Source organism: Podarcis vaucheri, assembly GCF_965113315.1.
Source record: "Podarcis vaucheri genome assembly, chromosome: 4".
Lineage (NCBI taxonomy): Eukaryota > Metazoa > Chordata > Lepidosauria > Squamata > Lacertidae > Podarcis > Podarcis vaucheri.
In genome coordinates, this window is record NC_138762.1 from 36,104,209 (window position 1) to 36,128,986 (window position 24,778).

Here is a 24,778-nt window from a genome sequence, read left to right on the forward strand (position 1 = left end):
ACTATTAGAATTACTTTATTTTAAAGACCTGTAACTGATTTTAAGTACAGTGGTACCTCGGGTTAAGTACTTAATTCGTTCCGGAGGTCCGTTCTTAACCTGAAACTGCTCTTAACATGAAGCACCACTTTAGCTAATGGGGCCTCCTGCTGCCGCTGCATCACTGGAACCTGATTTCTGTTCTCATCCTGAAGCAAAGTTCTTAACGTGAAGCACTATTTCTGGGTTAGCGGAGTCTGTAACCTGAAGAGTATGTAACCTGAAGTGTATGTAACCTGAGGTACCACTGTACACACTGAGCCAATCACAAATGACAACAGGTAGAATCTTCAAAAGCATTGCCATAACAAAGACCCCATGTTTCCAGGAAGTTAATAATAGTGTACAAAGCCCTAAACAACAAGTGATCCAAGAATCTAAGAGCACCTCTCCTAGTAACAACCACCTCAGACCATCATGCTACACAAATGTAATGAAAACACACACACACACACACACACACACACACACACACACACTGCTATAGTTAGGGATCAGTGAATAAAATTGCCATTGCTGCCAATGGGAGGGGCGTTTCTAACCAAAATACAGTACTGTGATTGTGGTGGGAAGGTTTAACATCCCGCCGCCATAAGTGATCTTCCCATAGACTTTTGGTTGGCCATTGTGGGAACAGGGTGTTGGGACTAGATGGACTTTGGCATTTTGTTCTCTCTGCACATTGACTTTCCAAATAAAATCAACCCCATGCCTGCCATTAAATGCAGATTAGTACGCAGAACTAGGTTTATGCATGAAAAATGACTAAATAGTATAATGTTCTAGGTGGAAACGCACTCTAAGACATCAGGTTATCTAAAAGAACACCTCTCCTCAGAGAGATGCCTGCCCATTTTAATAACAAAAGACAGCCCCTTCTGTTTGTGCCATGTCCTATGGAAATCCATCTCACAGCCACTAAGAGGAGGGCCTCCTCTGCAGTGGCTCCAACTTTGTGACATTGTCTCTCCCTCAGAGAGCTACTGGGCACCAACTATTTCTGTGATTTTCCAGCTACTGAAAACCTACATATCTGACCAGGTATCCCTGGGTCCCTGATGTCTAACTAGCAGATTTTATCTGCTCCTGAATGAGGTGGCTCCATATTTTATTATATTTTACTGCATTTTATTCTACTGTGAATTGCCTTGGCCTTATTTTTAGTTATATATATATGTGCACAGTGACACATGCATTTGGAAACTTAAGATTCCCCTCCATTAATTGTTGTTGTTTAGTCGTTTAGTCGTGTCCGACTCTTCGTGACCCCATGGTCCAGAGCACGCCAGGCACTCCTGTCTTCCCTCCATTAATATACTACCATAATTAATAATGCTGCCAAGGCTATAATAAAAACTAGTTTGTGGGACATTGAACGCCAGGAACTAACAGCAGCAGCAGAGAAAACATGTTCCCCTCTTTTCGCTGGCCAGGTTTAATTCAAGTCCTTCAAACCTCCTATGGGGAAGGTTCTTGGGAATGGTGGAAGGAGAAAGAATTTGCCCATGTGAAGACCATCAGGTGGAAACTCTTGCACATATGGTTCTTAAATATAAACTACAGTGGTACCTTGGGTTACATACGCTTCAGGTTACATATGCTTCAGGTTACAGACTCCGCTAACCCAGAAATAGTACCTTGGGTTAAGAACTTTGCTTCAGGATGAGAACAGAAATCGTGCTCTGGAGGTGCGGTGGCAGCAGGAGACCCCATTAGCTAAAGTGGTGCTTCAGGTTAAGAACAGTTTCAGTTTAATAACAGACCTCCGCAACGAATTAAGTACTTAACCCGAGGTACTACTGTATATGATGATCTCCGCCAGCAGTTCCTAGATCAACTCTGCATGCCCAAATGGAAACCAGAATTAGAGGTCATACATTTTCTCTTATTGGGGAATAATCAGGAGCTCACCAAGTTAGCGGCTAAATATCTTTATCTGGTTTTTTGTCGTCGAAACACATTGCAGACGTCTGATCTCCCTGAAGACCTAGAGATGTAATGTTAGACTGCTTTGCCTCTTTCATTTGACAAGTGTTTGTGCCACTGGGAAGGCGTGAATTCTGTATTGATTTGCTATGGATGTTTGTATGTGATGCCAATCAAAGGTTTGATGATGATGATGATGATGATGATGATGATAAATAATAATGATTTACTGCAGGTTTATTTTTTGGAGGGGGGGAATCAGAGGAATAAAGAAAAATCAAGCCTCACTCTTTAACTATCCCTACATAAGCAGAAAAGACTGTTTCATCAACAAATTTTCCAGTTTTAATGCCAAATTGCCAATGTGGAAACTAATTTTGCTGGAGACAGCAATTTAACCAAGTTCTATGTAAATGGTTGATACTTTAGTACACAGCATATATCAGAAAGACATGGCATTTACCATTTTGTATACTAAAATAATGAAGACCATTCTTTTGGACAGGAATGCTGCTGTTGTAAATACATTTTTGTGGCAATTTAATTGTAAGTGAAGTTCAATTAACTTCAGTCTTGTAATAAGTGGCCCTTTGGGAGGGCATGTTTCTGACATCTTTGCATGCAACATATACATTACGAGTCCCGTTCCTCTTTTTTTTTGCAATCTCTTTTGGATAGTATTAGGATTATATGTCATAAATGAGGTCATCCAGACTTGTACAGATAGTTTACACCAGCTGTTAAGCATTTCTTTAAAATACTATTAACTCTTTGTTACTTCTGACAGCGCAACAGCTATCTCAAATGCAAACAGGATATTCCATACATATGGCAATTTCTGGCTATGAAGTATTATTTATTTAATGAAAGAAAGGAAGGAAGGAAGGAAGGAAGGAAGGAAGGAAGGAAGGAAGGAAGGAAGGAAAGTGCCCTGCCTTTTGGTTCTATTTTAAAAGCAAAGATTCGGGACCTGCACTCTCTACTTAAGGGGTGGGGGTAACCTTTTCAGCCCGAGGTACACATTCCCTTCTGAACAGTCTTCCAAAGACATCCCACTGGTGGGCAAGGCAAGAGGCAAGAGTCTCACAAATTAAAAGATTAAAAGCTAAATAAAAGACTAAAAAACTAGGGAGAGTCCACGGACAATAGCTAATATGAAGCAAGAGGCCTTTCCTCCATTTTTAAATTCTGTTCTGGGTTTTTTGGTGTGTTTTTTTCCATTCTCCTCTATTTTGAGGGGGAAAGGTTTATGCTGTTATAGCCTCCAAACTCAAAGCAGCTTTCTTCCAGTTTCGTAAAAGTCCTCTAACATGTTTAAATGCATGCATATTTATGACATCTGGAATCAAGTCCCACCTAGTTTTAAACTACAGAAGCTAAGATTATTTCACGCAACAGGAATTTACTTTTTGTTAAGCCCTTTCTACCTTGTCAAATCAAGTCAATTTTGTGCATCCTTTTAATCTCTGCTCACTGGCAGCCTTGAGAAAAGCTCTATTGTGCTACAGGTGGTGTTGAAAGATAAGGAGCTAGAAAGCAGTTCCCACATCGGCCTTTTGATAACCATGATGTTCAGCATACATCTTGCTTGACAATGCCAATGCCATAAAACCTTCAACAGATTTCTCTCTCTCTTTCCAATGGCTATCAGACTACAGCATTTGGGCAGGATCGTACTAATTAGTTGTGCTAGCTGGAGCGAGTGCAACAAATCTCAGTAGCACAAGAGGGCCTCCTTCAAACCTCCCCACTGTCCCCCGCCAAACTAGCTTGGGGAGTTAGAAGAAGCCCTAGAATTGGGGGGGGGGGGAGAGAGAGAGAGAGAGAGAGAGAGAGAGAGAGAGAGAGAGAAGGAGGAGGAGGAGGAGGAGGAGGAGGAGGAGGAGGAGGAGGAGATAGTTCTGTCTGGATTGACAGAATGATTGCAATAATGCAAATTTAATCCCACCCTTTGTTTCTAGTACTGTATGTTTCTAGTCTTATGCCTGCGCAACAGTGGGACAAATTTTCACTCATGTAATAGGACTTCCCCTTCCTCTTTTCTCTCCCCCCCCCAGCCCCCTTTCACAAAAAAGTTTGCTTTGGAGGGTTAGGGGGCCCCCTGGAGCAGGTTTACGGATCATGAGGGGCTGCAGGAGGAGAAGAGGAATAGAAAATGCACTTACACAACATTGAATATCACCATTAGTAGCCCCACTGAAATCAGTAAGACTGACGTTAGTTAACACATTTATTTCACTGGGTTAAAGGCATGACCGAGTCTGGATAGACCGATAGATAGATATAAAAACTTGCCTGAATTAAGAGGTGAAAACTGTGACTTCCTTCTGAAATTTATCTTTGCAAGCATTATCCTCAACAAGGATGACTAAGCTTCAACCGGGAAACTGTGCCCAGTGCTCCAAAACTGCTGCACCATCTCCTGTGCTCTTCCATTGGTCTTTTTAACCACATTTCTCTTCTTCCTTTCATACCAAGCAGAATTATCATTTTGCTCCAGAGAGTGGATAAAGCGACCAGATGGAGCATGTTGGCTTTGCATGTGGGGAGAGACAGGTTCAAATCTATATATGAAGCTAACTGGGTGGTCACTGGCATCTCTCTTTCAATCCAATCTCCCAGTTATGAAATACCATATATTGCCACCCCTTATTCCATCAGACCCCCTACAAAATAGCTTTATAGTGATTAACAAAATGGAACAGCGAGAATCCTGAAAAACACTTCGCCAAATACACCAAATTATTTAAAATCAGCCTCCAAAGTACCAGGATAGATCTTTTAATATGTAAAACATCTGTTTTATAAAAATTATTGCCGAATTTTAAAAAAAATTAGTTGTGACTTTCCAAAATGGATTCCCCTCCACCCACATCACCTGGCCACCACTCAAGTGTCCCAGCCCATGTGTTAATTAGGACCAGGTTAGGGTCACCTCTTGGCAAACATGACAATTAACTAGTATCTCCCACATATGCTTTTAAGTCACATGCTGAGTACCAGCATTCAGTTGTCACTTGGCAGATGTTTAAGTACTTCCATTATATTTAAAACATCAAAGTGGGGTGCATTTCTATCTGGAAGCCCTAAACTGAAGTAAAATAATGTAACAGAACACCCAGTTTGGCAAGCTGCAGAGATCTTAAAGATGATGGGCATGAAATAAATAAATCCAAGGGGCCTTCTCATCCACTAGATTACTAGCATTAGTGCATATCTACAGGGTCAAGATGAGACACAGCCTGCTCACTGGATCACCTGATCTCCGGGAGAGAATGGGAAATTTTATTCAGGCCTATCGCTGCCTAACAGCATTTGTCAAAAGAAAATTCACACAAAATGCTTTGGAAACAAGCACAGGACCTTAAGTCACCACAATCTATTGAAAACATGTGTACTTAAATGTAATGTCTTGTATCCATATGTAGCTTAAGCATTTCCTTCTACACAGCAGTGACATCGCTTAATTTCATACCCGCCATGAGATCTCCTGCTTACATATGGAAATATGAATCACTATTTGTAATGGAAATAATGAGTTGTAGCAGCTGTAACCTGTCATATAAAGAATCAGAACTATAAAAATTAGTGTGGTTACACGGCATTACAATAATTTAGAGCTGGGGACAATGAGGATTCTAATGCTGTACAATATACTATTTATTTTTAGAGATATCAGCAGAAACTCCATTATTAAATGAAGCTGGTAATCCATTTGCTTTAAGAGTTTTCCAACTTCCCAACGAGTATGCTTAAAACCCAATTAAATCCGCCGTAAGACTGAAGATTTTAGAAAGGCCACATTGAATTTCTTATTGTGCCAACGAAGGGTAAAGGTTTTACTGCAGTTTAGCTGCATTTACCATTTTTCTGTGTGATTAGTTTCAGGGGAACAGTGCCCTATTATTAGTACCTGATTCACTGTGCATGAGCATATTGCAGTATTATGCAAACAGTGTTTTCAAATTTGCATAAAAATGCAAGCAATATTAAAATTAAATGTTGACAACTAAACACATGATTCACTTGCAGGCATAGGCCATGCCTAAAAATCAGGTACTTTAAATTTCACCTCCATAAACTCTAATTTTTAATATCAAATGACAGTAAGCAAGAGACTATTATTTCTTCTTATTATTATTCTTCTTATCCTTTTACCTTGGGCATGGTATCCAACTGCAGCCACAACACAGAATCTAGCTCTTACTCTGAACACCAACAAATCATGCATTCAATTTAAGAGTGTGCATGGTGAAAGTAGCAAATGTTCCACAGTCACTTGTGCTGCCTTGGACAGCAGGGGCTCCTGAAGAAGGCCCTTCATAGAAATATTAAAATACAAATGGTAAAACAGACGAGTCCTAGCCATGAAGAAGGAACCACCGTATACCTCTGCATGTAGCTTTTCCAGCTTACCTAGAGCAGAAGCTGCTGTACTTGCGAAAATCCAAACTGAATAGCTGAGACAACCTGATAACAGGGAGTTAAACCACAGAATGACAAAATAAATATTGCAACTATCACTTTAGGAACTCTGATTTGGGTTTTGTTTTTTAAAGCCTGAAGTAGCTCCTTATATCACAACCGTTTCCATTCATTACGCCAATCATAAAATACTTGCGCTGCGTAACTACCAGCTGGGGGAAAAGGAGGATCCAGAGTAAGTGCTTCGAAAGGCAGCTGCAAGTTTGACAAGGCTATTTCTTACAAGAGCGCTGCAAATCCACAGAGGGGTTTAACTCTCAGCAGAGTTACGTCTTGTACAGGTGGCCCATATAACTTCACGAGGATTCTGTTCCTAATAGTTTTCAAAGTCCACACACCACATTTATTACTATAGTTCTGACTAAGACCCCAAACTATTTTTATGGGACCCTATACAATAGTAATAGTCTAGGATTTAGTTAAGCTTTCAAAGCTGAATTATATCTGAGGAAGCGTTGTCCCTCAACATGTAATTAATTCAGGGACAAAACCAAAAGATGGGGCACCAGGATATTACTAAATGTTTTAAAAACTGGCTTCAGCATGCGCTGGTATCTTACACATTAATTTGTCTTTTTCGTTGTGCGTGAACTTCACACGTGAGCAACTGGAAGTGTAGAATAGCCAACAAGTACAAGTTGGAGCCCATTTAGAGTAAGGGAAGAGCGGGGAAAGAGAACTGTGAAATCCTTCCCCCATCCAGCACAGCACAGCACTTCCGGGGTTAAATTTGTAGTTTCCTGCTCACTAGCCCAGAAGCTGGAGAATTTAGCACAATAGCAAAATTATTGTACAGTGGTACCCCGCAAGACGAATGCCTCGCAAGACGGAAAACCCGCAAGACGAAAGGGTTTTCTGTTTTGGAGGCACTTCGCAAGACGAATTTCCCTATGGGCTTGCATCGCAAGACGAAAGCCCATAGGGAAATGCTGGCGGTCGGGAGCAAAGACTTTCGCCCACAGCCGGCCTTCAGAAGAGGACCTCTTCTGAAGGCCGGCGGGGGGCAAAAGTCTTTGCTCCCCCCCGCCTGCCTTCCCCCCCCCCCCGCCTGCCCCGGGCGATCTTAAAATGCTGGCGGGCGGGAGCGAAGCGTTCGCTGCCGACCCCCAGCATTTTAAAATCTCCAAGGGACAGCAGAGAAGTCTCTGTCCCGGGGAGATTTTAAAATGCTGGGGGGCCGACCCCCAGCATTTTAAAATCTCCCCCTGTCCCGGGGAGGTTTTAAAATGCTGGGGGTCGGGAGCGAAGCGCTGCCGACCTCCAGCATTTTAAAATCTCCCCGTGTCCCGGGGAGGTCTTAAAATGCTGGGGGTCGGGAGCGAAGCGCTTCGCTCCCGACCCCCAGCATTTTAAAATCTTCCCGGGACACGGGGAGATTTTAAAATGCTGGGGGTCGGCAGCGCTTCGCTCCCGACCCCCAGCATTTTAAAATGCTGTTCCGAAGGGGGGGCGGGAACACCTGCCCCAGCCGCCCCACTTTGGAACGCTGTTCCGAAGCGGGGAGGGGGGGCGGGGACACCTGCCCCAGCCGCCCCACTTCGGAACGCTGCTCCGAAGCGAGGAGGGGGGGCGGGGACACCTTCTGAAGGCAGGCAGGGGGCGAAAGTCTTTGTCCCCCCTGCCTGCCTTCCCAGGGGCTTTTAAATCGCCCCGGACAGCGGAGAAGTCCTCCGCTGTCCGGGGCGATTTTAAAATGCCGCCCGCCAGCATTTAAGATCGCCCCGGACAGCGGAGAAGTCCTCCGCTGTCCCAGGGTTTTTTAAAATGCTGGGGGTGGGAAGAAAAGCCCTTGTCCCCCCCCCAGCCTTCAGAAGAGGTCCGGGGACAGACTGTCCCCGGACCTGGTCTGAAGGCGGTTTCCCTAGGAACGCATTAATTGATTTTCAATGCATTCCTATGGGAAACCGTGCATCACAAGACGAAAAACTCGCAAGACGAAGAGACTTGCGGAACGAATTAATTTCGTCTTGCGAGGCACCACTGTACTGCAAGTCAGGGAGGAGAGTGACCTCCCTCCCTCTACCCATGGTTCCCAAACCTTTCCCACACAAACGTAAAAATTGCTGAGGGTCTTGGTACACCACTTAAATAATTTTCCTTGCAATGCATCACCTGAATGCAGGTCATCAATGGATGGCAGTTTGGGAACCCCTGCTCTACACTATAGTGGTACCTCGGGTTAAGTACTTAATTCGTTCCGGAGGTTCGTACTTAACCTGAAACTGTTCTTAACCTGAAGCACCACTTTAGCTAATGGGGCCTCCTGCTGCCACCGCGCTGCTCGAGCACGATTTCTGTTCTCATCCTGAAGCAAAGTTCTTAACCTGAAGCACTATTTCTGGGCTAGCGGAGTCTGTAACCTGAAGCGTATGTAAACTGAAGAGTATGTAACCTGAGGTACCACTGTATATGTATGGGAGAGTTTGGAAAGTGCAGTCAGGAACTGCTGCTTCTTGTTACATATCCCGCAAAGCTATTTTTACCCCTATTCTAGGATACATTGTTAGGGGATCTTCACTATTTGCAGCTGAGAGTGTCCTTGAGGGTTGCAGCTAACTAAGATCTGTAGAAGCGCTTTTCCTCCGGTCCTAATCAACACTCCCCCAGAACTCTTTTAGCTTCAGAAGGGTCAAAGTTTTCAAAAGTTCAAAGGGATGTGTTATACGGATCCTAGGCTAGGCGGTACAAATCGATGAAAGGCAGGGGGCATTTATAGCACTCGGAACACAGCCTAAAGTGCTGTGAATACACCACCTTCTTATGCGTCTCACAACCCCAAACTAAGCAGTGCCCATATTATTTAAATATTTGTTTAATTTCTATACCAGCTTTCATAAACATATATTCCGGGATGGTTTGCAATGCAATATCCTCTTACTGCGGACTGGGAGCCAAGGCTGAGAGAGAGTAGGTTGCTTAAGGTTGCCTTGGGAGTTCACAGAAGAGGGGTTTGTAGCTCACTCTCTTAATCACAACATTAGGCCAGCTGCGGATCATAGTGTACAATGGAAGTTCTATGTTTATGTAGCTCACATTTCCATAGGCATAATGAATCTTCCCTTCTTTCAGACATGGTAGTTTGAAAGAGTCCCCTGTTCTTGAAATTTTGGTCAAACGGTCTTAGCTATATTTCAGTGCATATTTTATATTCATTTCCCATCTTATTCCAAAAAGTCAGGATGAGTTATCTGCAGGTTTCTTGAGCATCAAAATAGAAACATCTAAATGTTAAACCAGTGTAAGGTTAAAAGGTTATGACTTTCAAAATAATGCAACCTTTGCTCTGGAATGTATTTTAAAACTTGTCACCTATTCAATAGTTACCTCCTGGATGCCAATATGTAGACAGACTTGGTTGCTTATAGCCTTATACAACCAAAACAACTTAAATTGATCACTTCCCTTCTTGCCCTACTACCTGAATCTTATTAGTAGCAGCATGTTAACTAGAAGGCTTCAAGCAAATCCTATTGATCAGTTTCACTCCACAGAACCATGTGAGATAAGATTACTCTAAAATCTGTCCTCGTAATTAAGGAAGCAAATTGACTGAAAGGTGTGTTGAGTTGGCATCCTTGTTGAAACACCATTTCCATAGTTATTTGGTTATATCTAGACAATGTGAGTTGGAACTAGTTCCTATTGAAGTCAATGGGATTTAAGTTCAACTTAGTTTGCTTACAACCCCACTGGCTCCATGTTAGGGAAGAAAAGAATTGCTGCTTTTCAAACCAGATTTCTGGATTACAACTCCCATCCACAGCCAACATGACGAAAGGTCAGGAATAATGGGAGCTGTAGTCCAATGACATCTGGGGGGGGGGCACAGGTTCCACACCCCTATTTTTTAGAAACACTTTCAATGCAATCTGAAAAAGTGAGCAATAGTTTGAAAAGTTACATGCGCTAAATAAGAGAAGTAAAGAAAGAACAACGTCCGCTCTATTCCTAACTGAGAAAGACAAACATCCCCTTATGCATGTGAAGAACGGGAACGAAATCTGCTAGCACTGATGTCAGCTTGCATGTTAAAGCCAACAGATAGCACTTTTAATGTTGACAAACCAGAAAAATAACATACTTTCATGGGTAGAAACAGCATATTGAGTCTTTGAACATTACAGGTCAGAGGTTACTACCTAGATGCATAAGCTAACCAGGACTAGGCACAGCAGTAGACTCAAGAGAATGCAGGCCAGAAGCAATTACACCAAAGAGCTAGCTCATATGTTACGTTAGCTGCTTGGCTTACATTAGCACATGTGCCTGATGCTTCCAGTTCCCATAATTCACACAATATGTGGGTGATCAATGCAACCTGCAATAAGATCCACAAATCTCACTTCAAACAGTATGCTAATTGTGGGGAATTGGAAGCTCAAGACACTCGGACTTCTGCAAAAGATGCAATTAATTTAAGAACCCATTTTTAAAGTTCAGTTTATTAATTTATACGCTGCCTTTCCAGACACAAATGATTCATCATTTGTGAATAAAAAGATGTCTTTTTCATCATGGACTTAAATGACTTAAACACTTTGACATCTGCTGGCAAAAGGAAAGTTAATAACCACTTTGAAGTTGTTGTTTTTTATAATCAAGTGGTATATAAATTTTATGAAACAAATAAATGAATATATTTCTGGGACTGGCCAGGCTGTCTATTTACTACATTTATATTGTGCCTTTCTTCTACAATGGAACCCAAAGCACCACAAATGGGGTTCCCAGGTGATCCTCCATCTCAGCACCAAACAGACCCAGACCAGTTTAGCTTCAAGAATACAGTCATACCTCGGGTTAAAGTTGCTTCAGGTTGAGTGCTTTTGGGTTGCGCTCTGCAGCGACCCGAAAGTAACGGAATGTGTTACTCCCGGGTTTCGCCGCTCGCACATGCACAGATTCTCAAAATGCCGTCATGCACATGTGCGGAAGTGGCGAATCGCGACCTGCACACACACAGACGCAGGTTGTATTTACTTCAGGGTGTGAACGGGGCTCCGGAACAGATCCTGTTTGTATCCAGAGGTACCACTATATTGAGTCATCATGAGCCTTTAATACCATGCCTTGTGACCACAACTTCCACCATCACCATGCCTTTTCTTTCTTGCATGTATGTGATGGATAAGTATGCAAAGAAAATTAGCTAGGTAACTAAATATTACCTTCTTCAGGTCCATTATTGAATCTATATAAAAAAGAATGAGAGCCAGCTCCCAAAACTATACATTTGAAAGATCAACCACTATTGACAAACAACAACAACTACTACTACTACTACTACAACAACACAACAATATTTATACCCCGTCCATCTGGGACAACTTATCCCTTTCTTGATCTATATCTTGCATGATTTTACCAATGTAAAAGGCATATTTAAATGTAAAGTTGTGCCTTTCATTGCTTCTCAAATTAAAAACAATTTTTTTATACTTCCTTATTCTTTTTTTACCGCCACAAAAATATTCTATGCTTATAGCTAACAGGAGAACGCTGATGATGGTTGTAAATTCCTGGGTCTTCCACCAACATGAATTCATGAAAGGATCAAGCATGCCGATTTATCAGACATTACTAAGCACGTTTGAGTAGCCTGAGAACAGCTTCCTCAAAGGAAGATCAAAGGGCTGTGGCTTCTTTTCTTTTTTTATGTGTGTGAAAACTGGCTAAGTTGAAGTGAATATTCCCAGACAGAAAAAGGTTTAAGTAAAGCTGTCTCTGTCAGATTGCTTCAGAAGTTTTCAGGAGTAAACTGGGAACGATAATGAGGACATTGTTTTCACTATGCTACTGCCCATTCTACAATTTCTTCTTAGGACAAAGCTTCAACATGTACACCCCTAGCACTTCCAAGATGAAAAAGCTTGTGGGTGGGTAGGGAGAAGGGAATGCAAAGAATAGTTTTGATTCTTTTCTTGATGGGCAACTACAACCTGCAGTCAGGCACAGTGCACATTGACTGTACAAACCAATGTTTTAAAGCACTGCAATTGCAAGACTACATAGGTTCCTCTTTTTTAAAAAAGAGAAATAAATCTCTAGGAGCAGATCAATGAACCTAGAGATACCGTATTTTGCGCCACATAGGACACTCCAGCCCATAGGGGGCAGAAATAAAGAAAATTTCTTTTTTTTTCTTTTTTTGGGGGGAAATAAAGAAAAAAAATTATTCCCCCCCCCCAGGTGCGGGGCTGGAAGAACCAGGTCGGGGAACAGCGGGAAGGCGCGCTCTGCCTCCCCGCTGTCCCCCGAGTTTGTGGGGCTGGCTATGGGGAGAAGTGCGCTGATCCCAGGACTGCAGGCAGCTCTGCGCGGCCATCCGGAGCTGGGCGGGACTTCGCGCTCCGCTCCCGATGGCCGCGCAGAGCTGCGCTGATCCCGGGACTGCAGGCAGCTCTGCGCAGCCCTCGGAGCTGGTCTCCCGAGTGTTGCGCAGAGCTTCCTGAAGCCTGGAGAGCGAGAGGGGTTGGTGCGCACCGACCCCTCTCGCTCTCCAGGCTTCAGCGAAAGCCTGCATTTGCCCCATAGGACGCACACACATTTCCCCTTCATTTTTGGAGGGGAAAAAGTGTGTCCTATAGGGCGAAAAATACGGTAAATACAGCTGGACTGGGAAGGGAAAGAGGAAAAATCTCCCTCTACCCTCATGTGCTGTGATCTCTATGAATGAATGCCACACCTCTCTCATACGGTTCTTGTAATGGCCGGCAGTTTGTCTCCCCAGAGAAGAGTAATTTTCCCCAGGGAGAGATGCTAACTTGAATAAAATATGGTGGGGACAGGTAAGCCCCACCCTGCATAACTGATCACATGACATGGCACGCACACACCTTTGAATGGCAATGCCCACCAACGTTTTTTGGGGTAGCCCCTCAAATATTTTATGGCGGGGCTGAAGGGACCTCTAGGACAGCCTTTCTCAACCTTGGGTCCCCAGATGTTTTTGGCCTACAACTCCCATCATCCCTGACCACTGGTCCTGTGAGCTAGGGATCATGGGAGTTGTAGGCCAAATACATCTTAGGACCCAAGGTTGAGAACCACTGCTCTAGGAGTTGGTGAATGCCCATAGCAAATAGAACCTTTCCTTGTTGCACAGACACAGCAATGCCCACAACCGTTATCACACTGTGTTGCATTCAGGAGGGGATAGCTCCAAGCCTGGATTGGGAGGAGGGTAGCATTGAGAGAGAGAGTGTGGAAATTGGAACTGGGGAGAGCAGGCAAGGGAATAAAGGAGATAGGTGAGTATGCACAAGGTCACTGCAAATGGGTGAAAAGAAGCCTTCTGAGCATGGGCCAACCCAAACACAACCAGCTTAAGGAAACAAATATCTCCAAGTTCAGACTACACTACAGTTCATCAAACTATGCACAAAGATTACAAAGAGTCACCTGGAAGGAAAAGTTGTGTTAATCCAATCTAGATCTAATTAGTTAAGGAGGTGATGAATTTTTTCCATCAAGCCCTGGTGCAAACTACTTAAGTCAGCAGCTAGGATAAAATCAGAAACATGCGAAGCATGTTTTGAAAGGCACTTCCCCTAAATAATCAAAAATATTGAACTACAAAGGAATCCCAAGAAATAGAGGTCTGCTAAAAAGAAAAAAAAGGAAAATAAAATGCCAAGGTTCTAAAGAATCAATTATTTGCTTCATAGAAGCACCAGTGTTTCTTACCACTTTACACCCTCTGCTAAACCAAAACAGGCCACAAAACCAGCTGCCTGATGCATTAGTCATCCAAGTTCGGTGTAATATAAAACATCCCTTTGGAGGAGTTTCAACATGTCCACCACAGCTTTCATTCATGTCTTCAAAGCATTAATAATGCCAAAGAGAAAAGCAATGCAATGAGAGGAATCACGAAGACCAATGAAAGCCGGGATAAGTCTTGATATAAAACAGGCCTTTATCATCTCTATGTCCATTTAATGCTATCATATGTGAAGTTACCACACCCAGAGCATCCTAAAAACCAGAGTCATGTGTATTAACCATTCTTTCAAATTAAGTCCTGAAGTACCAGAAACCACATCTACACATGGAATCATGGCAGAAGCACCAGGGAATTTCTTTTGAAAAGGATGATGAACTTTCCAATATGACAGGATGCATTTAAAGTTTAGGTACTGAAAAGGAGACTTAATTTCTTTGTGAGTCAGAACATTTTGAAGCGAGGAGTCAGTAATCAAAGTTGCATACCATAGGGAAATGGAATATATGCTTCAAAGAGTGATTGTGTTGATTCACAAATCAATTACTTATGCTGAAAGACCCATTACAGAATGGGCCATCCCCCATTCAGGGCCTTCAATCTTCCAGAATCACTAATAAAAACTTTTTTTTTTAAAGTGTCCTTTTAAAAATATATACATATATATAAAAAATATGACAAAATACATAAATATAAATTTATCAATATGCTGAATTTTATCAAATTGATTCAACAGTGAGCAATTATAAATGCCACAGGAACTGTTATTTTGAAAAATGCAGTTATTTTGAAAAAATGTACCTGATTTCTGCCAAACAGGCACAGAAAGTTCTTATATTTAAAAAATATTTATAAAGTTAAAAGTTATAACTTCACAGAATATAATAAACAGTATACAGTTTTGAAGAAGTCAAAAACAAACTGTTGCCAGATTGACAGAATATATAAGTAAAGTTCCAGAAGATTTTATCATGTGCTGCTTCACAGATACAACTCATAAAGGGCAACTACATTTATTTTTTTAAACACACACAGAAAATGTATTCACTCGCTCTGAAATATAATATATTATGTGTGTAACTATTCATCTGGCATGTCAGACAGTTATATTAGGGACACCTCTGTATTACAAACCACCTGCCACTGTGATGGAATAACATAACAGCATGGTATTTAATTCAGGTTCCTTCTAACCACTTTATCCAGCTGTGTGTGTATGGAGGAAAACACTTTTTCCAAATCCACGTTCCATCCATGTTTTCTGGTTAGGGTACTAAGAAATAGCTGCAATGCTCACCATCCTAGCTTTCTAAAACAGTCCATAAGTGAATATTGCTGGGAATATTCTAAGATAAGAGCAGGCTAATGTAGAACTCCAGATATGAGAGAGAAAACTTGCCTCTTTCCCCACTCACTGGTTTTAAGTTGATTCATCTCATCACGTTGCTTTAAATTTTCTTATGTCTTCTTCATCACACTCCTTCCAAAATATACCACCAGTTTCCACTTCACCCAGTTGTTGTTTTAAAAATGCTTTTCTTCTCACAATTCTTTTAAAAGAAGTTGCTATATACTCGGTGAATGAGCATGTTGCTCCACTCCAATTTAACCAACCATTTTCAGGTGTAATACAATGTTCTTGTTGCCGTCACAATCAATCTCTGCCGTTTCTAGGAAGGGCTAGGGAAAACAGCTTCTGAAAGACCAGAGAGCTGGTGTTGGAGCTAGATGGTCTGGCTTGGTAGAAAGCAGCTTCCTAGGTTAGGTTCCTGTAATGTAACACCAGCATTGCAGGTATATCCTCAGGTCCATCCCAAGGATATTTCTTCAGCTGCCCAGGCACAATCCCACAAACAGATCTACATGGCAACTCAACAGACAATTCCGACTGTACTGAGGGGACATGCACATCACATGCACTGGGTATAAAATTCTCTGTTCTTCAGATATTTTATGAGCGCTTCTAAGTTATTGATATTTTGTGGTTTGGATTCAATCCAAATGGATTTAGTGTTCTTGTACAACAAACTCATTTCAAACACTCAAACACACACACACTTTTATGGTTAAAAAATGATGGGAAATATAGAATAAAAAATTCTTGAAACAATGTATAACCAGGGCTTTTTTTTTTAGTCGGAACTCGCTGGAACTCAGTTTCCGGCACCTCTTAGTTGGGCGCCATTGCCATTCTAAGAGAATGAGGGAGGTGTTTCATGGTGAGTTCTGGCACCTCTTTTTCTGGAAAAATAGCACTGTGTACAACCTCCCCACAAATCTGGCTGGATGTGCAAATAAGCAACCAATGTTCCCTAGACTTTTGGCAAACTTTTTGCACACAAATAAGGATGTACCCTCAATATGCAGGTCATCTGGAAGCAGTCTATATGCAAACAGGTGTAGTACTTCACTACTTTGTTTTGTAATAACATAACAACTTCATAATATAAGTAAATTGCTAGAATCTTTGATAAGATTCAAGATTGAATTGAATTCTCATCTTCACAGTTCCGATGCAGTTTTATTTAACAGGACTGGCTGCAAAAGCCGTCACAGAAAATGTGAGAGTTCCATCTTACCATCCCATCTATTTTTACAAGGTATCCTGGATAAAGTTCATGGTCTGTTTACTTGCCTGACTGAAAATGTGTCTTGGTTAAGAGACCTTGCCTAGAATGTACCAGACCCAAAGACAATTCCGTTATCCACAACGCTATTATATTTTGTGTTACTTTAGGTTTTTACCATTGGTTTTTGATCTTCCTTCACCAGGTATTTGGAAATGCGTTCCAGAAGTAACAGCACGGAACATTCTTCCAAGTCAAAACATTCTCAAAAAATGCCAAGTGACACTTATACAGAAGACACCCCTGGCACCAAGAAGGTGAAAATGAAGAGGAGAAAAACAGAAAAGGACTTTGCAGCAACAACAGACACTATCCTGAGAAGCCCTGATTCAGACAAGAAACAAAGAAACTATTCCAAAAAGGGAGATCTTTCTCGCGACGATCTTTTATTTCTTCTGAGCGTGCTTGAGGGAGAATTACAAGTCAGTATATTTTTTCGTTTTATTATAAATACACAGCTCTTGCTTCCCATTTTGAGAGCTCTGTTGCTATCACTGATGTAAAAACAACATGAATATATTAATTTACATGTGACAAATAAGACATCAGACTGTGTGTTTTTTTAAAAAAAGTCAGTGATAATGTAGCATAGTGATTTACAGAGCAATCCTCTGCATATCTATTCATAATTAAGTCTCACTGACTTCAATAGGAATTGCTCCCACGTGTTTATAGGGCTGCAGTCCAAAAGAAAGAACCGTGTGAAATGCTACCTGTTGAGATGGAAAGGGGGGAAGGCAATCAAACACGTTGGGTTTTTCAGAAATACAGGTACTTATACATCCAACTTCACAGGAACATGGGAAGCAGATTTATACCACGTCATGCTATTTGTTCATCCAGCCAGTATTGTACACTCTGACTGGCAGCATGTATTGTCTACTCGGATTGATTTCAAGGTCTCAATTACCTGATTCCTGGGTTTTTGTGTTTTTACTCTGGAAATACTGGGATTAAAATTTAGGATTTTCCATATGGCACTCTACCACTGAGCTATGGCTCCTTCCACTTTAAGAGTGCCGTCCAGCTCAAGCGAAGCACTTTTATGTGTCATTTATTTCATTACAGCCAAAGGGGATTTCAGGAGCTTGGCTTCACCTGGGCTGTTCATTTATCTCTTTTCAAAATAAATGATAAACTCCATCTCTCTGCTTGCGTGTTGTCAAAGCAGCTAAAGATACAGAAGCAGAGTCTCCACCGGCTATGACTGTAAAAGGCCTTTTTTATTATTATTAGCATCTTACATCAGCCAATTTAAAGCGCCTGCTTCTTCTAAGGGCTTTGAGGGATCTAAGCCATGACACCTGAAATCCAACATCCTTAATACCATTAATTATTTTTGAAGAAATCTTGGCCACGTGTATGGAGTATTGTATTATATAGGTAATCACAAACATACACGGGTCACCCTGCCAACTTCTAGGCCAATTAATCTTGTTTTAAAGAGCTGCCATTATTGCATGCTATTGGAATGCATGCTGCGGAAGGTCACATCCTCTGCAATGTGTACCTCGCTGGCTTCAGTGCACAACCACGTATATGTAACAATAGTAGCAGACTGTTTTCTGGTTTGACTTAAAACAACAAAGGGTGACTTTGTACCCTTGCTCCTTGGCTTCCCCCAGGAGGAATGAGTGACACGAAACTCCGAAAACAGCTGCCAATACCTTCAAGTCGTTCTTTTCCTTACAAAACTTGTCCAGTAAGAAAAAGCACGCGTTTGACTATAAAGCATTACGTTATCTGTTTGGCCATCGCACCCTAACATGTGCATGTTGGGGCCTGCCATCTGCCCTCTTATCTCCACCAAGGATAGCCAATGTGGTACCCTCCACATGTATTGGGCTACAACTCTCATCTGTCTCCACCAGCATGGTCAAAGGACAGGGGAGATGGGAGTTGTTTCCTGAAACATTTGGGAGACACCACATTTCCTACTGCTGATTGACAGTCCTTTTTTTAACTGCCATATTTCCATACACACTGCCAACATCTGGAAGATACAGGCATTGACTAAAACAGAAAGTGACTGATTGGGATAAGGGGATGGCAACAGAAGCCAGAGGTAAGAGAACAAAGAATGTGGTAGGCAAAGGTGAAGGGGGGGGAGGGATGAAATATTGTTTTAAATTACTACTGTTGTCTTATAACAAGGATGGGGACCTGTGACCCTTGGCACTGCAAATGGTCAGAGATGTTGAGAGTTGAGTGTCCAATGATACTTGGAGGGCAACAGGTTCCCTGTTCCTGTTTAAAGAGGCAAAGTTTTCCTTTTCCAATCACTCACATGCCAGATGAATTGACAAAGGACTGGCAGCAGTAAAGGCAACTTGCATGAAAAGCTGACCTTAAAAAATAAAATAGGAATTAATTCAATACCATTGTTGCAAATAGCTGATATCCAGAATTCATCTCACTGGAGTAACTGTGTTTTCTCAGGCTCAGGATGAAGTCATAGGAGTTTTAAAGGCTGAAAAAATTAACCTGGCTTTACTTGAAGCGCAATATGGCTTTGTTACTCCAAAAAAGGTCCTTGAAGCACTTCAGCGAGATGCTATACAAGCCAAGGCTACACTATGGCAGGAGGATATCTATGAAAAGCCCATGGGAGAGGTATGTATGATGCATGTTTTAAAGAAGGATGTATGAATGCAGGGATTAGCACTCCAACCCAGTGAATCAAAGGAACGAGTCTCGTTGATTTAACTAGTGAAGGGCAAGTGCCAGCAAAGCAAAATATTGTTTTGTTGAATTCTACAAACAGTGAGCTCAGAGCTTAAAGATGCCAGCCTTTAAATCTCCACTACAAAACTGACACACACTTCTGCTTTGAAAGCATCCTTTAACTTCCAAGCGAGATGAAGGCAAACCTAATTGTCAAATGGTAAAAAGTCTAAGTAGTCAATGAATCCCAAAGCCCGCAGTTAGATTCCTAAACCAACAACTGTGGACTCTTATCACTGACCTTTGGGGACTGTTTGTGAACCAGAAGAACCCTTGTGAATACATGCACTGCAACTCTTCCCAGCCCAGCTGTAACCTCCTTGAAATCACCCCCCCCCCAAGCTTGGGAGGTAAAGGCCTCAACTGGCTAATACAGGCTTCTTTCAAGCCTAATCTCAGCAGGGGATGAAACTGTGGTAACCATGGAAGGCTTCTGTGGGCACAAGTGTGCTTGAAGGCACCACACTGGTGTATCATGGGCTAAGGAATCATCCATATATTACGCCACACTTCTGAAGACCTGCTCCCCTCATTTTAAGACCTGCTTTACCCATTTTAACCAAAACCCTTCCTCTTTTGTCACAGCTTTGTTTCTCTTCCTCCGTCCCTTGATGTAACATACCTTTTCTTCTTAGTGTTTTGTTTGGATTGGATATGCTTCCAGGGGAAGGAGGTTGGTAGGTTGGTCAACCCACTGGTATCCATTGTAGAATGTACAGTGGTACCTCGGGTTACATACACTTCAGGTTACATACGCTTCAGGTTACAGACTCCGCTAATCCAGAAATAGTACCTTGGGTTAAGAACTTTGCTTCAGGATGAGAACAGAAATCGTGCTCCAGCGGCGCAGCAGCAGTGGGAGGCTCCATTAACTAAAGTGGTGCTTCAGGTTAAAAATAGTTTCAGGTTAAGAATGGACCTCCAGAACGAATTAAGTACTTAACCCGAGGTACCACTGGATCTGTGCATCATCATCACCAGTACCACTCCTGTTCTGTCTACACAAACTACTTATTTTGGGACAGTAACTTATTGAATCATTTGCCTGCTGATTCCAGGGACGAATCAGGAGGTGAATTAAACCAACAATCCTGAGCCCTCTGACTTCTTGGGATGAGCAATAATATTAACAAGCAGGATTAGTACAGTGATACCTTGGTTCTCAAATGGCATAGTCAAACGCTGCAAACCTGGAAGTAAGTGCTCCGCTTGCGAATGTTTTTTGGAAGCCGAACGTCTGACGCAGCTTCCAATTGAGTGTAGGAAGCTCCTGCAGCCAATCGGAAGCCGCACCTTGGTTTTCAAACAGTTTCAGGAATCAAACGGACTCCCAGTGTGGATTAAGTTCAAGAACCAAGGTACCACTGTATCTCTAGACTGTAGAGTTCCCTAGAAAGATTTTTCAACATCCAGCATTGGGAGGTACTCTACATTTGGAGCTTGCTAAAGAACTATAGATGATGAAAATGATGAAAAGTAATAAAATGTGAGCCAATATCTATCTGCATTCCTAAATGCTTTCCTCTTCACTCAAACACACATGCTCCTGGTATACAGCTCATTACAGCTCACTATAAACGACATCATGAATAGAATTCTTCCACAGCGCACTTTCCAGACTTCAGAAAGAAACATACGATAAAGTTCATTTCACATACGCAACCAATGTCACACAAAAAGGTTAGAATGTGTTTCCAGATCTTGAAGCCTTAACCCTCTAGTTATGATCCAAATCTCTTGAAGTTAGGTGCAAAGGTCAATGCCTTTTCAAAATACTGTAGGGTATTAGGTCATAGAAGTTCTGAGCACAAAAGGAAATGATCCAAGGAAGGAACAGTCTTGCCTCCCCACAAATTTCCAAAACATAATTTGGACTTCTAGCTTGCATACATTATACAAATGTTTTCTTCCTAACGTTACATGGCAGCAAATGAGTTTCTAGCGCCACTTTCCTTGGCAATATCAAAGGCAAAGAAAAACATTCTGAAAATAGTAAAAAATGGTACAGATCCCTCATGCTGACTGGAGCCCTGGAAACGGAAGAAACTGATAAACACCATGCAGAACATTTTGCAGAACACTGTAACTTTAAATAGAATTTGGAAAAGATAAAGTGTGCATTTATTTGTTTCTAATGTTACATATTTATGAAATAAATAAGAGAGAAAAGGCCACCAGCACCAGTTACAGCGGGAGTGTCAGAAAGAAGCAAATTACTATGTGACTTCCCCACACTAATTCTGTCAATGTACCTCACTGCCTGGCTCTCACAGTCCCTGCTATTCTAATTGCTGGTTTCTCAGGAGCAGTCCCTAAGATGCTGCCAACAATGCGACATCTTTGCCAGTTGAGAATTGCCAAGCTTATCCTATGTGCGTCTTGGTTCCAGTTCTATACTTGGGACAAGCATACGCATTTCCAAGAGGACAAATATGTGCAGCTTTCTTCACTCCTCTAATGAAGTATTAAGAGAGGCAGACAACCTGGTTTTGAAATCATTAAGAACTTCATCTCACTTGTTGCCAGTTTAGCTCATTTCTCTTTGGCAACAACAACTCAAGCTATCGTTTCATAAAGACCAATTCACTCAAGCCACAACTGGTGGGTGTTGACCCACCAACTACTGCCACATTTACTATATATGTGCACAGGATATGATGTCACATGAAACTGTCCTAAGAGACTAAAGGACATACAGTCAAGTTATGTCGCCAGAGGGAGGCGGGGGAGCTTCATTTTTGTGGGAAACCTCAGCATCTTACCAGTAGTGAATTGTTTTGTCACTACTGAGCTCACTGTGTGGCAGTTTTGGTGACAAGTAAGCAATTTTCCTACCACCACTGCTCTTCACAGTGCCAACCCTGCAGAGCTTTTGTGTGGTTTAGGGGCTCCTACGATTTTGTCCGACAGGAGATGTAAAGGATCCCTCGGTAGCAAGCATTTGAAGATAAAATTGTTTGTATCCACCACAATTTGGATACCGCAGTTTATGCTGATCAGATAAAAAGGATGTCCAGAACAATATCTGGCTCCATTTTGTTGGATTTCGGTCATAAAAGACTCAGAATATGCCTGAATGTTCAACCTTTGCCATGCTTCACTTATTACAGCTAGTGGGTCTGAGTACAGAAGATGGCAAATGCCTCTTTGAGAGGATAGGTGCTCCCAGCCACATTAAAAGGTATGACCATTACTAAAGAAAACTGCAGTGGACCCAGAAGACCTGAACAACTGTCAGCTCATTGCTAACATTTCCTTGGGACAGGTGATCATGTAGGTGATTGCCAGCCAACTCCAAGCACATTTTGGGTGAAACTAATTATCTAAATCCTTTTCAGTCAGACTTCAAAGCAGGATTTGGTGTAGAAACCAGATTGGACACATAGAAAGTTGACATTTGCTGCAAGAGAGATGGGAAAGTGCAACATTGTTCTTTTGGACCTCTCAATAGATTTGATAGTCTTGACCATACAACCCTTTTGGAGAGGCTGTGCAAGTTCAGTGTTGGGGTATTGCTTCCTAGTGGCTCCACTCATGCCTTGGTGCTGATTCTAGAAGATAGTACTTGAGTATTTTTGCTCTGTTGCTTGACATTTATGCCTCAGAGTCTCTGCAGGGTTCTATTTTACCCCCCCCCCTTTAATCATATACATGCAACTGGAGTGAGGTCATTTTGAGATTTGGGTGTGGTGTCATCAGCATGCAGATGACACCCTGCGTTCCTTTTCATCTAGCACAGGTGAGGCAGTGGGAGTAATAAATCAGAGCCTGGAAATGGCAATGGACTGGATGAGGGCCAATAAAGTGAAGCTCAATCCAGACAAGACAAAAGCACTCTTAATGGGTGGTTTAAATATTTGCCTACGTTCATGGTATCAATCCCCAACCCCCAAGAATCGGGCTCATGTTCTGGGAGTGGTATGAGAATTAACAGGGCCATATTTAAATACAGTAAGTAAGAAACACATTTACTGAGATGGAGAATGATATGGTTAAAAAACATTTAGGTTCTTATTTCCATATTGCCATATTATTCCTTATGCATGATAAGCTTAGAGTAGTTATAGCAGATTAGTCGTCATTTACCTGGATAATGAGAATAACTTATACATTCATCTTAAAGTAGCAGGGGAGATCTGTGCACTTAAGCAGACTGCTGAACCCATGACTGTAGATATACATCTTCCTTGATATCATGACTCTCATCTGAATCCTAATATAACTGATATAAACTGAGCTTCTGGTGTAAATATGGATACACATCCCCTCCTGGGGTCATTAGTTGAATGCAACAAGTTACAGGCAACTAAAGTAAGATTGATTTAGCTAGGTTTTATGAAAACCATCCTCTCCTTGCCTTCTTTCTCCTGGGAAACAGCTACTCTTGAACTATCTTTAACTCTCTGGCACTGAACCACCAATAGCAAGTTTAAAACAGTACTGTGCTTGCGCTGTAGCCCTTAACTACCATGCAAGGCCATGAATTACATGCGTCACTGAAGGGCTGTGCAAATGCCAACATAAATAAAAAATAATCAACTACTTTGGCCTGATTTTTTAAAAAAGAATTCACTCTGGCCTCACAAATTTATGACTGATTGCAGACAAATTTATCAGAAAGGTAGTTTTGTATGTAGAGAGGAAAAAACCCAACAAAATATCTGTTGCAGATCAGAAAAATCCCACCGAGACAGACCTCCTGACAAAAGTATGAAGTCTAGACTATCTTGGTCAAAGGGCTTCCAGCTCTGGCAAAATACTAAAGAATAAGAGAAATCTGTTCTGTTTTTATATTTCCCTTCATTAGGCTCTTGTTCAGTTCATTAGTATAACAGCAGCAGCAGAAGCAGCAAAGAACTTTCATCACTTCATAGGGAAGCTGAAACTAATAATTACATGGAACTGGGCCTCTTGCCTTCCTAGACTGAACAAAAAGTTAATATGCATCACAGCTAGACAAAGAGCACTCCATCAATTAAGCACCGAGCCAAAAGGGGAAGGGAAGTTTCCAAATAAGACAAAACATTTGAATAAATCATGTTCGTACAGAAGCACACTGGGAACCAAATCAGAAAGTACTAATGCACCTCACCAGTATCAGGTGTCATCAGTAAGATCAAGAACTAAAAAGTAAGGTGGCACAACCTACAGGGAGTCTCACTGGGTTCTCAAATGAGGGAATAGAGGAAGGTCATAGTCCTGAGTTGAGTATGTTGCTGGTAGGGGGATTTATCAGAACCAGACAGAAACCTGA

General features: G+C 41.8%; 2 protein-coding genes across 2 annotated transcripts in view; one reads left to right on the forward strand and one right to left on the reverse strand.

The window, feature by feature from the left end:
- The window catches only part of CMSS1 (cms1 ribosomal small subunit homolog), a 181,869-nt gene that overhangs the window by 93,782 nt on the left and 63,309 nt on the right, over positions 1-24,778 (reverse strand). The window lies entirely within an intron of this gene.
- Positions 16,946-24,778, forward strand: part of FILIP1L (filamin A interacting protein 1 like) — a 66,741-nt gene continuing 58,908 nt past the window's right edge. The window contains exons 1-2 of the mRNA XM_082220989.1: positions 16,946-17,222; positions 19,240-19,413. Coding sequence (XP_082077115.1) covers positions 16,956-17,222; positions 19,240-19,413 — 441 coding nt within the window. The 5' untranslated portion in view covers positions 16,946-16,955. The remainder of the gene's footprint in view (positions 17,223-19,239; positions 19,414-24,778) is intronic.